Below are 19,195 nucleotides of genomic sequence, written 5' to 3' on the forward strand. Positions count from 1 at the left end.
GAACTACTTTATATTATTTTTGTTGACAAAGTTATTTATAGTCCAGTTATATAAAGGACAAGAGATCATTTGGAATGTACAAATTCAGTTACTTTCTTAACACTTGAACTGTAACATCCACAGATGTTACAATACCACTGGCATGGAAGTGTTATGGTGAGATCTGTTGTACTTTTTTTGTTCTATTAATACACTTAATTGTACACCAGTACCATAGTACAGAATCTCTGCTTTGTTTGTTTGTTTTTAAATAAACACAGACCACGGAAAGTACTTTGCTGAAAAAGGTTAATGAAATGAAACTAATGGAGTTCAACACCTTAAGTAACTATAATTATGGTTGCCTACCAAAAATTTGACAACAGTTAGACTGCTGGCATATTGACACAACTGCATATCATGCTGACCAATATTGTCTCAGGCCTGGTCTATACTACAAAGTTACGCTGACATAGATGCACGACAAGGATTGCAGGGGTGGCGGGCACATGCTACACTAAAAAAGCCCAAGTGTAGACACAACTATGCTGAAAGAAGAGTGCTTCTGTCAGCATAGCTAATGTTATTTGGGGAGATACTGATAGAAAAATATCTGTCAGCAAACACAGTATCTACAATAGAGGGCTATGCCAGCATCGGCTCTGGAGTATGGACATGGCCTCATTGTTTCCTTGTATCCCCTTTGTCTCCATCTGTTGTTTCTTGCCTTAAACTGAAGTTAAATCTAGACTTATGGTGGAGTGTAGAGTACAGATATTGAATGCCCAGGTTGCATGGGTGTAAATAACAGTGTTGATGCTGAGGCATGGCTCAGAATAGATAAGTAGAGTGCCCTATATGCTTGAACCTTAGGCAATATACCCTACATAGGCCTCTACAAGCCTAAGGAGTACATCAAACATCTACACATATTTTTAGCAATGTAATATCCCACCACCTCCCCTCTGCTGGAGCCTTTCCCTGCCACACTGAAAGGCTCTGGCAGCAAGGAAAGGCTCTGGTAGTGGGGTGGCAGCAAAGAAAGGCTCCAGCAGCAGGGAAAGGTTCTGGCAACTACTGTACTCTCTACATGCTGCTGTAGGCGTAGACAGCCTATGGAGCTATGCTCACATTAGCTCTGGAGTATATACCTGGCCTCTTTGTTTCCTTGTACTCCCCTTTCTGCCTCCATTTGTTGTTTCTTGTCTTATACTTAAGATGGCAAGCCCTGTGATTTATGCAGTGCTTAGCCAATGGAGTCCTGGTCCAGGAACGGGGCCCCTAAGCACTATGGTAATACAAACATAATAATAATAGTAATAGTAACAATACTAATAATGTAAACTAGTATTCGCAACAGCCAACAAAAACACAAGACCCTCTCATGTCTATCCTATATGAGAGAGGTCAACTACAAATCCTTGGAAATTAATCCTGAAAATATGCAGCATATATTTACACATAATATGCAGGCACCACCAGTTTACACTTTAATTATCTCCTAAAATGTGTATCCTTCTTGGAGATGTATTTTACATGAATACATGTCATAAAGAGAGTTCTTATTTTTTTAAAGTACAATCCCCCACAACATTTTATTCTGTTCAATTCAGGTTCTTATGCTGTCTTCGCCATTGTCTAGTCCTATGGGGATAAAACCTGCAGCGAGTTGCAATCCAATTAAACTTCATGAGACTTGGCAAGTACTTGGAAATCTAAACAGAATACCTGATTGACTGTAGACAAAAAATGCTGCACAATAAACTAGATCCAAATGCTTTAGCCAAATTTTCAGAAATTTTGGCATTCAGACTTCTCTTCGAGATAGTGAGAGACAAATCTGCCTCTACTTCAAGCCAAGTCTGACAGTTCCTACATTCAATATTTCACACAAAAAAGCACAAAAATAAGTGAAGTAGTAAAACCTTTTATTCTGGTTAAAAAGTAATTTTTTGCCTAATGAAATTCAAAAAGGAAAAAAATAGTGCTCTCTATGACTGCATTATCACTTTCCAGCAACGGAATGCACTTCTGACTGTAGAAAACAGCATTTTAAAAAAGTGTTTACCATAAATTGAAGGGGGTTGAATTTTAAAAAGTACCCCCCACCTCATTCTGTTGCAAAATAGCTAAAATTATGTGCTATTTTATTTACTTCAGGTTAAAAATTCCATATAAGCATCCCTCCTATGTTCTAGGCTCTCATAAATAATATTAAAATTCATATGCAAGAAACCTGCTTCTCTACCTCTATCAACTAAAGATCAATAATCAGCTTAAACATCAAAAAATTACAAAAGACATAATAGCAAAGTAACAATAATATGTACAATCATCCCTCTGATCATCACCTGCCACAATGTCTGGAAAAACATGTGCCTTGCATCATGCCCAGAAGGTTAATTAATTCAGGTTCAGGTCTAAGAAAATTCCTAAACTATGAACTGAACTACTAACAAAAGCCACGCTGATATAATCCCTCATCACTTCTCATTGTTTTCCCCAGCCTACCGAAATTATCTTCTTTTTATAAAGCCTAAACATCAGACAGCTAGCATCTTATTTATGTCCCCTCCTGCAGAGTTATTTTGTACTACTGAATTGGCAGGTTCGACAGGAAGGAGATACAGAGCGAAATGTCATTAGCACACTAAAACATGACAGTCCTTGCTTCCTTACCAGACAGCTTCATATTCAATCACACAAGCTGTGTGTGTGACCGGGATAGAATCCTGCAGTTCCCCCTTTGGGCTAAAAAATATTCCTGATTTCCCTCAGAGTCCTCCAAAGTAAAATAATGTGCTGCTCTTTACTGCACACTTGTTAACACCACTTCATGTTCAGCAGTATCAAAAGGCAGCAGCATTGACACTGCTGGATAGGAAATCATTGCCCAAACCCACCAATGTAGTTTCAGCCTTATACCAAAATCTAAAGGCAGAATGATCATGAGGCAACCAATATGACGGTGTCACAGTACATTTCTCTTCCTCTGCTACTTCTGAACGGAATTCTCTCACTCTACTAGTGCAAATTACCTCCTTCAAAACACCTGTTAACCATCTGCATTTTTCAGTGAAAACCATGGCAAGTATCTTTCTACTATTAGAAGTTATACCATAAAAATTATACCTAAATTATTATTTTGTTGCTGTTAGTGTGGAAAGAGAGAACTCCTGTTGAATTATCATTCCAGGTACAACTTTTTAAAAACCATATTCTGAATTTCTTTCAGAAATAGTGAAATTATAGGTCTTGTAAATATAAAATTAAATTTTGCTCATGCAGTACAAGTAGTTTACAATGCATGTAGCCATTACTGCAATTTGAAAATGGTCTCATTCCTAACGCTTATCTCTAAGAATTTTAGCACAAAGTCATAAATTTCACAATTCATAGAACTTTTGGCTTTGGTCAAAACAGCATCCACCACTGGAGTATTACAAAGGGAATAAGAATAGCAGTCTTGACATTCTTTGGACCATGTGCGTGTATCACCTTCCAAGACAAGAGTGCAACCACTCAATCCTAGCAGGCCTTAAACATGAGCATAGCTACAAGATCCAGGGGCTCCTTAGCTCCAGGACCTCTCTCAGATTTGTCCTGGAGCCACTGGCTCTTCAGTTCAATCAAGAGGGCTTGTCATACCCTCCCTAGAAAAAAACAGCACCTCTTATACTATAGGGGATGGAACAAGACTAACTTTTTCTCCATTAGTCCCCAAAGATATATGATAGATATATTGTTTCAGAGATTCTTTAAAGACAGACACTCTTGTTACTTGGAGGAGTTGGTTGGGACTTCCTGTTCTGACTCTTCAGTTCCTCCTCCTTTTTCTTCTCAGCTCAGTTTGTTTTAACATAAAAGGAGCTGTATTAAGTGAACTAAACCTTTTGCAATCTTTGGGTTAGTCCATAGCTAAAACAATAGCCACCACCTTCAAGTAATGTATCAGAGATACAGAAACACAAGCCTGAAATTACTGAGTTGTTTATGGTCATCACAGATGATAGCCAGAAACACCAATCAAAGTGTAGCAGAAGTTTTGGGATTAAAGACTCCCTGTTGCATTCAGATTCCCAAGCAATTTCCAGAATCAAAAGAGGAAAGTTAAAGGGAGAGCCTTAAAAATCAATAAATAAAAATCAGCGAGCCAGCAATGCTTAACAGGCTATGAATGTCAAGAACCAGCTGTACCTATCACTAATATTAATATTATCCAATATACCAGGGAGGGTACTTCCAGACTCATCAGCCCAGAGATACATAAACATCAGTTATAGATACAAAATCTACCTCATGCAACTCCAAAACAGCCATCTGGAATTGTTAGACTCTGTCTAGCACACTATTACAAATAAGACAGAAGGTTAAGAAGCAGGAGAGAAAGGGGAATTTTAAAAGAACTACTGTGCACTCTGTGATCATAGGCTGCTTGATATGAAGAAGTGTCTATCATCATCTACAGTAAAAGAATACAAGGGCCACAAGACTGCAGTTTGTATACATAAAAAGAACAAAGCCACCGCTCACAGTTTCTTCTTACTGAAAATAAGATAACAAGAAAAAGAACAGTAAGAGTCAACAGACTTCAGTACATAAAGGCCAGGACTTCGAAGAAGACAGCAGAGAATAAATTCAGATTCCCCATTGGAATTACATGCCTTGACTAATCAGGAACCTGGTCAAAAAGAAAGCACCAGTAGAGGCTGTGAACCAATAATGTCTCTCCCCATTTGGGCTACACTTACTGCTGCGGTTTAACTCTTATGGGTATTGATGCCAAGTCCTTTGTCAGGCATTTTTGAAGAAACTCCAATATAACTAAAGAAATTGGGTAGTTTTAATGACTTTCACCAACAGCAAAATAAAGTGACTTGCATGTTTGGCAACAAACATGGAGTTACTGGATCTCATGGAATAAAGAAGAATACTGGTTATGAAAGAGGAAAAAACCTTAAGACAGAACTCTGACAAGTTTCTTGAAATCACAATGTTGAATCACACACTTCTTTTTGACATTGGGTACCTGAGCCAGAAACAAGACCTACTAGTGGACATCTGCAGCGTCTCATCTTGCATGGTACAAATGATTATGGTACTGACTTTGTCTGACAGTTCTTACAAGTACCCTTGTGAAGGAGAGACAGAGAAGAACAAAAAGCCCGAAAATTACAAAGGCATGTTCTGGAATAGCTCGCAGGGAGTGGCAGTAGGTGCAATAGTAGGGCAGCATGGAATTAAAAAAAGATACGAACAAATCTAAGAAGAGACACCTACATCTGGATCTGGATTTGTCTCTTGGAAGAACTGCTCTGCAGTACTGACTGCACAGTTACTTAAATTCTCTGTGAAATGTTTTGTCTCAGAAGATACATTTTTTTATGGTTGATAAGAGAAAGCTGGATCCAAACACAGAAAATGCACACTAAGTGCGCCTTATCTGAACTAGGCAACTACTGTTGTATTGTCTGTACTCACTAGCACTGTCTTCCATATCAAGATGTCTCTAACAGCTGAAAGAACCTTCCTCAGAGTATAGGGCATGGACTAGAGACAAAACTACTAATGTTAGACATATTTACATCAGCAGGACTAGATAACTTGCATCCAAGAGTTCTAAAAGAGCAGGCCAATAAGCTCTCTGCACTGCTATAGTTGATTTTTAATAAGTCTTGGAACACTAGGGAAGTTCCAGAGGACTGGAACAAAGCTAATGTATCAATATTTTAAAAAGATCATCAGGATTATCCCACTTAATTGTAGGCTTATCAGCCTGACTTCAATTCCAGGCAAACAATGCAACAGATGATACGGAACTTGGTTAATAAAGAATTAAAGGAGGGTAATATAACTCATGTCAACTAGTTATGTTTAAGGAAAATAAATCTTGTCAAACTAAAATAGTATCATTTTAGATGAGATTATTTAATTGGTTGATAATAGCGTTGATGTAGTATACTAAAAACTTTGATAAGGCATTTGATTTGGTAAAAATATTTTGATTAAGAAACTGGAATGATACAAAAATCAGCAAGGCACATATGAAATGGATTTAAAAACTGGCTGACTGCTCTCAAAATGTACTTCTAAATGGAGAGTCATTATTGAATTGGTGTGTTTCTAGTAGGGTCCCACAGGGATCAGTAATGTTATCATCGATGACCTGAGTCAACCTGTGCAAGACAGAGCTTATGCTTGTGGGCTGATGGAAAAGTTCACAGCCACAGTGCAGTCTCCTTTGGTTGAGCCACAATCAAAAAATTCAGTCTGTAGTTTAGGAATGCTCTTGGATTAAAGTGAATTAATTCTAAAATCTCACCTAATAGCATTTCTACCATCTCCAGGTGGCTAGAAGACTCAATCTCATCCTTCCAAATGACGATGTGGCCTCAGTTATTCGCATCTTTGTTGCCTCTCAGCTGAACTACAGCAATGTGGGTATGGCGTCTTCACAACTCAGGAAACTCCAACTGCTACAGAATGCTGCAGTCTCCTCTCAGCAACACTAGCTACCATGTACACATCAAATTTGTCCCCCACTTCCCACACTGGTTTCCCATAAAATAATTAAGCAAGTTCAAGACCACAGTCCCTATCTTCAAGGCACTTTATGGAGTGGGCAAAGGGTGTCTAAAAGATCGACTAAAGCTCTGGGATGAAGATTATGGTTGACAACTACACTCCCTCTGGCAAAACTGAACTCTCAACTATAAGGGGAAAGATTATCTGTGAAGGAGACTGAGCTATTTTGGAGGCTGGCCCAAGACTATGGAAAAAAGGGCCACCACAAACTTCATCACTGTCCACGTGTCTTTGACCTCACCTTCTAAATTAATTTGATTTTAAAAGATAATCACAGTTTTAATTACACTGTTAAACAACAGTGTACAGGGCTCACTTTATATTATTTTTATTACAAATATTTGCCCTGTAAAGAAGATTAACAAAAAAATAGTATTTTTCAACTCACCTCATACATGTACTGTAGTACAATAATGAAAATGCAACTTACAAATGTAGAATTATTATTATTATTATTTTTACATAACCTCTTCTGAAATGGTCCCAAAACATGAAGGGACATATGAATGTTTAGCATATTTGGCACCCTGCAATGCCAGCTACAATAATGCCATTCAAACACTTGTTCTCACTTTTAGGTGACACTGTAAATAAGAAGTAGGAAGCATTGTTTCCAGTAAATGTAAACAAACTTCCTGTTTTAGGAACTGGTTTAACAAGAAGCAGGACTGAGTGGATTTGTAGGCACTAAAGTTTTACATTGTTTTGGTTTTGAGTGAAGTTATGTAACAAAAAAAAAAATCTACATTTGTAAGGTGCATTTCCATGATAAAGAGATTGCACTACAGTACTTGTATGAGATGAACTGAAAAAATACTATTTCTTTACATTCAAAATGAGAAGTGACTGCCTATGAAGGAGTACTGCGGAAAGAGAGATGGAGGTCATAGTGGACAACAAGCTAAATATGAGTCAACAGTGTAATGCTGTTGCAAAAAAACCCAGTTATTCTGGGATGTATTAGCAGATGTTTTGTAAGCAAGGCACAAGACACAATTCTTCCACTCTACTCTGTGCTGATTAAGGCCTCAACTGGAGTACTGTGTCCAGTTCTGGGTGCCACATTTCAGGAAGGATGTGGACAAATTGGAGAGAATCCAGAGAAGAGCAATAAAAATGCTTAAAGGTCTAGAAAACATGACCTGTGACGGAAGATTGAAAAAATTGGGCTTGTTTAGTCTAGAAAAGAGAAGACTGAGAGGGGACATAAGAGTTTTCAAGTACATAAAAGGTTGTTACAAAGAGGAGGGAGAAAAATTATTCTTAACTTCTGAGGACAGGACAAGAAGCAATGGGCTTAAATTGCAGCAAGGGAGGTTTAGGTTGGACATTAGGAAAAACTTCCTAACTGTCAGGTTAAGCACTGGAATAACTTGCCTAGGAAGGTTATAGAATATTTATCATTGGAGACTTTTTAAGAGCAAGTTAGACAAGTACCTGTCAGGGATGGTCTAGATCAGCGGTCCCCAAACATTTTGTCTGGTGGGCGCCAGACAAAGGACTGTGGTGGAGGTTGAGCATCTGCCGAAATGCCACCGAAATTCGCTTGTTGTGGTAAGCGGCGTCATCGAGAGTTGTCGCCGCCAAAATGCTGATGAAATTTGGCGGCATTTTGGCAGATGCTCGACCTCTGGCCAGGACGAAGGTGCATTTAGATGTTCCCATGGGCGCCAGGGCACCCACGGGCACCGCGTTGGGGACCTCTGGTCTAGATAATACTTAGTCCTGCCGTGAGTGCAGGGGACTGGACTAGATGACCTCTTGAGGTCCCTTCCAGTCCTATGATTCTATTATTGATCTTTTGTACAGTGCAAATATTTGTAATAAAAATAATATAAAGTGAGCTCTGTACACATTGTATTCTGTGTTGTAACCGAAATCAATATATTTGAAAATGTAGAAAACATCAAAAATATTTAAATAAATGGTATTCTATTATTGTTCAACAGTGCGATAAACTGTGACTAATCGGGATTAATTTTTTTCATTGAGTTACGTTGTTTTGGGTTCACTGTGAGTTAACTGTGATTGACAGCCCATATATCTATATCTATCTATATATTATAATCTTATAATACGATAGAATACAAAAATATTCCCAAAACAAAAACTCTCCACTGAATACACATCTCCCTCTGGGAGAACAGATGAGAGAACAAAAGCATGACATATATTAATCATGTAACTTTATGCACTACTGGAAGGTGCTCAGATACTACAGTGATGAGAGTGGAGTAAGCATCTTCATAGAATAGAACAGAAGTAGTTAAAAGAATATTATTACTGGTAAAATTTGCAAATGATACAAAGACTGAGGACTGGTAAATAATGAAGAGGACAGACACTGGTTCGACACGATCTGGATCTCAATAATCAGCAATTTGTGTTTCAATATGGCCAAATACAAGATCTTACCTTTAGGAACAAAGACTGAAGACCATATTTACAGAATGGGGGGGGCGGGGCGCTATCATGGGAAGCAGTGACTTAAAAAGACTCGAGGATCATGTTGGATAACAAACTGAACATGAGCTCTCAGTGCAACGCTATGGCCAAAAGAACTAATGAGGTCCTTGGATGTACAAACAAAAAAATATCAGGTAAGAGTAGGGAGGTCATATTACCTCTTTATTTGGCACAGGTGCACCTACCATTGGAATACTGTGTCCAGTTCTGATGTTCACAATTCAAAGATGTTGAAAAACTGGAGAGGATTCAGAGAAGAGCCATAAGAATAAGTAAAGGATTGGAAAACATGCCTTACAATGAGAGATGCAAGGAGCTGAATTTATTTAGCTTGTATGGTGGACTATACCCTGTATTCACATCCTATATGCTACTATAATCTTTGTACAAGGTACGCCTGTAGGTATCATTTGAAAACTCAATCTGCTAGTCAGTACTGTGCTGGTAAAATATGTGTAGCAACACTGTACGTGAAGTTAAAAGATCCTCCTGTATGGTATTATTAACACATGTTCCAAACCCCATAGCCCTGCCCAAACAGAAGCTGGCAAACCAGTCTGTCCTAAACCAAGAAATATGTGCTTGCCTTAATTTACATTTAAGCAGTAAAGAGAGACATCAAGCAGGAAGGGAAGACAAAGGAAGTTCAAACAGGTGAAAAAAACGGCAGGGAATGAGACCTGGATCTCAGCTGCAATTTTTTTCAAGAGGGGGACTGAAACTATTAAAATGAGGGACAAACATCCCAAGGCATCTCTTTTTCTTTCCTTGCTCATCACATTCACTGCACCTGAAGAGACAAAGAAAGCAGCCACTGGACTCTGTAGGAGAGGTCCTGAGCTAAAGACTTAGGTCAGTAAGACTGCTGAAAGCATGTAATTAGAAAACTTTGCTTTGAATCTATATAGTTTCTTAAGCTTGGCACCAGTAAATGTTTTATCTTTACTTTTCTTGTAACTATTTCTCACTTTTATGCCTCATTACCTTTACTTAAAATCTCTCTCTTCGTAGTTAATAAACTTATTTTATTATCTAATCCAGTGTGCTCAAACTGAAGTGCTGGGTAATGTCATCTGGTGTAACAAATTGTGGGCATATTATTCCCTTAAAGGAATAATGGACTTAATATATTTGTACTGTCCAGCAGTGGGCTGGGCAGTACAGGACTACCATGGAGTCTATGTACCACATGCTAGCCCAGCAACCAAGGGGTTAATATAGGCATTGCTGGCCACTGCTGATCAGCAGTCTGACAGCAGCTGGGAGAATAAAAGGGCTGGGAAGCAGAAGAGTGGGGAGGCTAACAGAGGAGGAGTGAGCAAACTGGAAAAATGAACATCTGTGCTAGAGATATGCCCAGGGACAACACCCCCGAAAAGTGGCCAACAGATTGAAGAGCTCACAGAGGCCTGAGGGAAGGTAGAAATGAGCTCAGGGCACTGTCAGAGTTGGCGAATGCTCACTCTCCTTGTCTAGCTTGAGGGCCCTGAACTGGAACCCAAAGGAGTGAGTGGGCCTAAATTCCATTACCAACCCTCTGATAGACCTGAGAACAGATGGAGTTTCCAGATTCCTGGAAACCCAGAATGGACTGACAGCCCTGCTGAGCTGAGTGATCCAGAGCCATGCCCCCATTTGTCCAAGGGGATATTATTGAACTGACCCTGCCTCATAAGGCCGTTTTTGGGGGAAAATATGGGACTAAGTGTGTTGGGGTCACCCTGTGATAATTTTTAAGGCTGCTAAGAGCCAAGGTGTGGCTGGCTGGCTGCAGAACACTCACAGACATAGCTGGGAGTGACATACATGCTGCAGGCTGTTTGTGAAAAGTCATGGTTAGGGGCCACAGCAGCAAGACATTGTAAAGGGCACTGCAGGTTACAAGGCAGGGGTGATACAGCTACTCATTAGTCTGGATTGTACCCTGATATGTCACAACTTGTCAAAGAGAAGGTTATGGGATAACAATCATAGTCTACATAAATAGGGAACAGAAAATTTAAAATAGCGGCCTCCTCAATCTGTCAGACAAAGGTATAAAAAGACTCAATGATTGGAAGTTGAAGATATACAAACTGAGACTAGAAATAATGTGCACATTTTTAACAGAGAGGGTAATTAACCATTGAAACAACTTAAAGGGGCTGTTATGGATTCTCCATCACTGGAAATATTAAAATCAAAATTGAATGTTTTTCTAACAGATATGCTCTAGTTCAACCACAGCTACTGGATTTGCAAAATGAATTAAGCCAGGAAAAGTCTACAGCTTGTTTTATGCAGTGGTCAGACTAAATTATAAGAATGGTCCCTTTCAGCCTTAAAAACGGAATCTCTGAAAACAGGAGAGCTAAGAGACTTTGCTGCAAATGCTACTATAGGATTTGATATTCAGAGAGGACAGACAGGATAATCAAAATAGACTCATCTGATTTAGAAATGGAAGACCCAGGTACAGCTGATAGTTCAGGGATTCTTCCGTGATAGTTCTGAGTACTGAATGCAGGAGGGACAAAGATCCAGAAGTTGAGGATTCAAGCAAGTTGCTCTTTACGAGACCTTTCTTGCTCCTTTCTCTTAGTTTATCTGCTTTCTGACTCATGTCGAGTAAAAATTTTATTCTCTTGGGAAGGGGCAGGAATATGCTTCTCACACTTACTCTGCAGCAAGGCAGAGCACGACTGGGGAATGAAAGGCATAGGATGCCGTTCAGGATCTTTAGTGCCAAACTTTTGCCATAGTTCACTGTGTGCTACTGCCGATCACACATTTAATCACATCAAACAACCCAGAAGTTTCTAACTAGTTTACCAGAATTGCAGAAAGGAGAACAACAATGGAGACAAAAGATGCACAAGGAGCCTCTTTTTTGTCAAATGCTACTTACGCCAAGAGCAGCTTGGTAGGTGACCTCAGACGGGAAGGTAAATGAAGGCCCAGTTGCAACTGGGCTGCTAGGGGGCGGGGTCACAATAAACCCTGTGGTACTGATATGAACCTGTCAAAAAAAAGAATGTCGTCAGTTTTAGGTAGTTCCTGAAACAATAGATTATCATGGTAGATTGGCGCACCTTTTGATTAATGTACTACCAGCACTCTTCTGTGAATACCATCATCAGCAACTTTAGCTTGTTACTTTGACTTTCTGACAGTAATTTACATAGAATATTTGTATTAGATGACGCTGCTCATTTTTCAGGCTCTATATAAGCCAGAAATAATCTTTCAGAAAAATTGGGAGCTATACATGCAACTAACTGGGTGAAGAACACTATATCTTTATTTTTCTCTAAATAGCAGAGAGCAAATGAGTTTAAATAGAAAACATTGAATTAATTTGCAAACTTCATGTTAAATCCTCTCAGCATTTTATAGCTTTTATTAATATATTCTCTCCACAACTGTCAACTTTACAAGTACTGTAATACAGAAGATTGTTCATCAAACACACTAGTGTGTAATCAAGACTTTAGAGCAGGGGCGGACAAACTTTTTGGCTTGAGGGCCGCATCGGGTTTCATAAATTGTATGGAGGGCCAGTTAGGGGAAGGGGTCATGGCCCAGCCTCCGACCTCCTATCTGTCATTCCCCCCCCGCCGCCCCAGGACTCCTTCCCCATCCAATTCCCCCTGTTCCCTGATGGCCCTTCTGGGACCCCTGCCCCATCTACACACCCCCATTCCCTGTCCCCTGACTGCCCCCGGCCCCCACCGCCCCACCCAACCTCTCCTCTCATTCCTGATGGACCCCCAGGATGCCTGCCTCATCCAACCACCCCTTCCTCCCTGTCCCCTGACTGCCCCCAGAATGCCTGCCTCTGACTGCCCCCTGCCACCCCACCCAACTCCCCCTCCTTCCTGACTGCCCCCCTCCTGGGACCCCTACCCCCATTCAACTCCGTCTTCCCTCCCGACCACCATCCACACCCTCACCCCCTGACCACCACCCCAAACTTCTCTGCCCTCTATCCAACCCCCTATGCTCCCTGCCCCCTTACCATGTTGCCTGGAGCACCGGTGGCTGGCGGCACTACAACCGCGCCACCCACCTGGAGCCGGGCCATGCTGCCACCACTGCCACCACACAGCACAGAGCAGCGAGTCAGGCCAGGCTCTGCAACTGCGCTGCCCCAGGAGCTTACAACCCTGGCGCCCAGAGCATTGCGCCAGCGGTGGAGTGGGCAAGCTGAGGATGCGGGGAAGGGGGAACAGCAGGGGAGGGGCTGGGGGCGAGCCTCCCAGGCCAGGAGCTCGGGGACTGGGCAGGACAGTCCTGCAGGCCATATCCGGTTTGCCCACCCCTGCTTTAGAGGAACACTCGAGGTTTTTTAAAAATAGAATCAGATATAATCTAAGACTCTCTCTTATCAGTATCAGAAATGACATCAGAGATTGTTCAAAGTCCGAGAGTTTCTGTAGTCAAATTTATCCTTTACCATGTATGCTCTTTGTTAATTTTCAGTATTTTATTCAATTAGGACAACAAAAATTAAACTGACCAGTCTAGTTTCTGTTTTCCATATACTATAATAAATCTGCTGATGGTTTTCTTTTATTTACAGAACTTCAACAGAATGTTTAAACTGAAAAACCTTTCTATTCACAACACAGTAGGCTTTGCAAACAAAACAAAAATCCCCCCAACCCCTAAATTTGGAGTCTAACCTAATGGAAAACATCCCTTTACATAATGCATTACATATGTTTAGTCTGAAAGGATCAGAAGCTTTTATGATGACAAAAATGCTTTAAAATATTCATTAAAAATGTATGAAATGTTTTGTATTTAATTTCAGGTAGCTTACCTGAGAAGGAGCACTGCAGGAGAGGCCTGTCAGTTCACTTATACGGGCAGCCGCTGTGGGGTTACTGGAGCTGATGAGAACAGGAGGACTAATTTCCACTGAGTGACGGTTTTGAGAAGACTGCGAGGTCTTGTTGGACATGGTAAGCGAGGTAAAGGAGTGCCGTTTTTTGGTGTTCTTCTTTGTATCAGTGTGCTTTTGGACTGAATTGTTGTGGGATGCCCCAGAGGTACCTTCTCCAGAGTAAACAGCAGAACCTGAGGGCTTATCCAACTCTATAAGCTGCTTGGCTGCTGTATTAAACTGCAAAACAACCAACACATTAAGAAATTATTTTAGAAATCTTTAATTCAAGAAAAATAATTAAGCAGTTGACTTGACAGAGGAAACACATCTAGACTTTACTTTTATTCATAAATAAGAATCAAACTGAAAACTATGGAATTCAGAACTCTTTATGATGTACTAACTCACTCTATAACTAGATGTCCTACAGGTACAAGTCTTTCACTATAACCTACTTAAATGAAGTTTGATATGGTCCTGGTGAATGTCCATTCCACAAGTAAGACTTCTAAGCTTTTCCAAAGAGATGAGAGACAAGCCTGAAGACCTAATGCTTTTGTGATCACTTCTGCTAATGGATTTCACAACTCTTGCATGTTTGATTAGCAGCAGCACTAATAAGAGCAACAGACTTTTTGTTTTAATTTATCCATAATTTATCCATTAATATCTTGTCCATTATGATCAATTACATTATATTATGTAGGCAACTAAATACTGTCCCTGCAATAAAGCAGTAAAGAATCTTAGGCATTTTAATCTTCTGACAGTCAGCGGAATAACACTAGATAAAATCAAATAAAATAAAATTTAAAAGGGTAAGAGTTCATTCTTCACAAAACCATGTTAACAACTGCCAGGAAATTCTATTTATAGCTTTAAACTGTTGTAAGAAACAGTGTAGGGAGCCACATTCATTCACGAACTAAAGTACTCAATACAAGTAGAAGGTAAGTGCTTCTTTAAACATATTAATCCACATTAAAAATAATGCCCATTTTTACTGTGAATAACCTCTATTTGGAAAATTTGTTTGTATTTTGCAGGGGAGGAGGAATTTTTTTCCATGATGAACCAATTAAGAACAATTAAGAGCAAAATATAGGATTGTTTACTATGGAGTCACTTTTTTCCATTGAGCATAGTCTTTTCTTTATTTACCTTAACCATTTTCCTGGGAGTTATAAGACTCCTGCTATGTTTTGGGAAAGTTTAAAAAATGCTTTATTTCACCAAAACCTCACTGTATAATTATTGTATTATTTGTATTCTGGCATCCCAAACTGAGCTAGGTGCTGTTCGCACAAAGGAAGCCAGCCCATGCCCTGAACAGCAGGGGCGGCTCCAGGCCCCAGCACACCAAGCATGTGCTTGGGGCGGCAAGCCGCAGGGGGCGCTCTGCCAGCGCTGAGAGGGCAGCAGGCAGGCTGCCCTCAGCGGCTTGCCTGCGGAGGGTCCGCTGGCCCCTGCGGCTTCGGCGGACCTCCCATACACATGCCTGTGGAGGGTCCGCTGGTTCCACGGCTTCAGAGGACCTCCCGCAGGCACACTGCGGGACCAGCGGACCATCCGCAGGCAAGCCGCAGAAGGCAGCCTGCTTGCCGTGCTTGGGGTGGCAAAGTTCCTAGAGCCACCCCTGCTGAACATTTAATCTAAGAAGGTAAGTACTACACAAAAGGTGGGAGAGAGGGATAAAACATACTGTTAAAATAGTGTGCGTGTGTACATGTGTGTACAAATATGCCCATATTTGTGTATATATACACAGACTTCATTAACAAAAATTAACTATCCCCAACTGCTGTCTACTTAGCCAGTATTAGTTGGCAAATTTCATATAGACTTCATAATACAAATGGGTCTTCAGCTGAGATTTGAAGGATCCGTTCAGCGAGGAAACTCAATGCCAGTGGGAGTGTGTAGAAACCCCCCCACCCCCACAAGTGTGGGAGAAACAGACAAATGGGGGTAAAGGCTGGAACTGCCAGGGTAGTGGAGGATCGACATAAAAACAGACAAAAGCAGACAAGCAGGAAAGGGCAAGAGTTGTGCAATGCCTGGAAGGCAAGGACAAAAGATTTAAACTTCATGCCATGGAAAGGGGAAGTCAGAGGAGGCATTCAAACAGTGGGATGACATGGCCAGTGCAATAATCCTGAAGATGATTTTAGTGTTTGGAATGGAGTAGAGAAGAGCAATATGAGTTTCATAGAAGGCACAGGATTAAACAACATGGTGGCAAACATTTTCAAGACTTGTGTATACTACGACTTCCCTTGTTGCTACCACTGGTGGTGAACTATATCTTTCGAAGACTGTTAGTGCAGGCAAGGCCAAAAATAACCTAGTGCAGTTCCTGTTCCATTGTAGAAAGAGACTAACCATAATGGTTATACACACAGCTCTGCCAATGAATTTGCAAAACCGTGCTCCTTATTTAGTATTGAGATTCAATATTTTATAAAAAGACTAAAACCATGTTTTTAAGAAACTAAGGGAAACATTTTATCCTAATTTATTATAGAGCTTTAAGTAGATTAAATTCCAGATATGTGGGCTGGAGGACACAAAGCAAGAAAAAAATGTTAACAAGAAGCTGAAGAAAATTGCTCTGCCACTTGAATTCTCATGGTCCTATCCTGCAGACTGGATAAGTAGCTAAGCACGGTGAGGATTAGACATACTGCAGATTTTGTACTCCTATCTATTTTATTCTTCCATCTCAGATTAAAATTCTTTTTATCATTCACAAGAATATGCACATCCTAGCTTCTAGCAAAACATGTTTTACATAATGGTAATGATGGTTTAAGTTCCCATCCATTTCTATTCCATCTGCAATGTATGTAATAAAGATTTTGTTCCCAGATGACCCAGAATTACAGAAAGAAAACCGATACTTCATTTACAAAGCAAGAATCACCTACTGGAGAAGAACAATTAAATGAATGAAAAGCTTACCCAAGGGTCTCAAAATCTACTGCTAAAAGCTCCCTCTGGTAACTGTTCCACTTAATTATGTTTGTTTACTTTTTGAAACTAATAATGCCTGCATGATCTGCTTCCTCTATACAGAGGGAACCCAAATTAGAGAAAGATTTTGGCATATTTATGGGATTAATCCAAGATTAGTCAAGCATAGGAATCTGCTGAACTCTCTTAGACAGGGAAACAAACACGAAAGAGTGGCATATAGGCTGAACAGTGGAATGCACTGCTTATTGGCCTTTGCTTAAAAAGGATCTGGAGACAGTAAGGGTTGCAGAGTATAGCTGCTCATTTCTTCCTTGGGATAGGAAAGGGAGAACTCATCATATCTGCTCTCTTTGTGCATGAGCTTCAGACACATTAGAGGATCAGTGAAGCATAGATCCCTACCCCTAACTACAAAGCACAAGGAAATAAGCTGTACCACATTTATGTTCCATTTATTAGTTCCCTCTTCTCAACCTCAACTGTCATCTACCACCCACAACCCACCTTCAACCTGAAGACCAATGGCACACGAACTCTGACTCAGCATTAGGCTGGGACTAAGTCTCTCTCAGTCAAGGATCCTTGATTGTGAAATTCCCATACAAGCTACTTTTAGGGCACACTTCAGGACCCATTTATTTCACTTGGCTTATCTATTTGGAGGACTCTTTTTTCAATGTGAATGTAAATAAGGTTATTTAAAATGAATACTTCTCTTTAAATAAATTTGACATGTACCAAAGTATGATTTTTCCATTAAGAACCTGAAGTGCTCTTTTTGAAAGCAATGAAAAACACTGACTTTACGTAATTTTTCCATTGTACATTCCAGGCTGACAAGACAAGTGAAGGCAAGTTTATATAAAACGTTTCATTCAACTGTTCTTGATTTAATATTACTAGAAGAGACTCTAATTTTCCCCCCAACACTATAGTTAAGACTACTTTGTCTAATGATGATCGACAGCAAGTCTTGCCTAATAAATGCAAGATTTTAAAAAGTACTGAGTCAGGAATTCAACCTCCCTAAAGGAATGGAGATAATTAAAAAAAGAAACATGTTTTCAACTACTTTTTTGATGGTTTGGGGCTAGGGCGGAAGAAGAGGATTACTAAGGAACATGACTGATTTGGTAGCTAAACCTTGAGTTCTCACTGACTAAACTTGCAAACTGAAGGACGGATGCAATGCTACAAAATCACACTATCTTCTTAACATTCTATCAAAATGAACATTTCACTTGTATTGTTAATACTTCTATGTTTTGTGCATTTGGCATAATTCCCTTTTTAAAAGACTACTAGTGGATTATTGTAAGAGTGCTTGCCGTTCATTCCACTGCAGTTTCAACAGGGTACTGCACATTACAGAAATCTGAAAATAATATTTTCCTCTCTATATGCCCTATAACTGAAAAGTGTTTCCCAAAAAGCTCTTTACTCCATTACATGCATCCACTTTACTTTCCAGCTGTTACTGGAGACTTTAAAAATCTTTAGATTTGGAGGAAAACGTATGTGGATTTCATTAATTGCTGAAGAAAGAAGGATCAAATTTGGAGTTTATTTAGGAAAGTACATTGTACTCAACACTATAGTCTATGCATACTGATTAGTCTTGACATGATAACTTTGGTGTTCTTATTAATCCTCTGAAGTGAAAGGTTTTTTTTAACAAGACGACATAAAATCAAAAAAGTTATGAAACTAAACACACAATTCTAGGCTCAAAAATAACTTTTCACATTCAATGTGCAAGAAAGTAGTTTAGCTGTTTTTAATGTGCAGTAAAGAGGAATCTGATATTAGTGGTCACCACATGTAGCAATTAAGCTACAATGAATAAATCTTACTTTTCGTAAGCCAGCACTTACATTTACCTCTGTAGCAAGCAGTGATTTTTTATTTTTATTTTATTTTTTTATTTTTTGGTGCAAGGTTGAAATTGAATTTTTTTTTGTTGTGTTTTCTTCAATGTTTTCAGAGGCAAGAAAGAATTTCAGTGCAATTCATCTACAGTTAAAAAATGTAATAGCTTGGGTAAGACCCAATTACAATGTGACTGGACACCCTTGGCGTTAAAATGCTTCTTAGAATTGATTTACTCTTTGCTTTTATATCATAAGTTTAATTTTGCAAATTAATTTACACCATAAGTTTAATTTTGCAAAATTAATCAGATATTAATGATTCAAAAGAGTGGAACAGAATGGCCCAAATTTAACCATGTAACAACCATGTCTTCTAATACATTTACTGGTGAAAACTTGGTCCCATTATAGTCAATACAAGTTTTTCCATTGACTTAAGTGGAGACAG

General features: G+C 39.6%; 1 protein-coding gene across 1 annotated transcript in view; it reads right to left on the reverse strand.

Annotated features, from left to right (window-relative positions):
* The window catches only part of SH3RF1 (SH3 domain containing ring finger 1), a 164,969-nt gene that overhangs the window by 57,298 nt on the left and 88,476 nt on the right, over positions 1–19,195 (reverse strand). The window contains exons 5-6 of the mRNA XM_032803656.2: positions 13,835–14,137; positions 11,918–12,028 (exon numbers count right to left, since the gene is read on the reverse strand). Coding sequence (XP_032659547.1) covers positions 11,918–12,028; positions 13,835–14,137 — 414 coding nt within the window. The remainder of the gene's footprint in view (positions 1–11,917; positions 12,029–13,834; positions 14,138–19,195) is intronic.

The sequence above is a fragment of the Chelonoidis abingdonii genome, chromosome 5 (genome assembly GCF_003597395.2).
Source record: "Chelonoidis abingdonii isolate Lonesome George chromosome 5, CheloAbing_2.0, whole genome shotgun sequence".
Taxonomy (NCBI): Eukaryota; Metazoa; Chordata; order Testudines; family Testudinidae; genus Chelonoidis; species Chelonoidis abingdonii.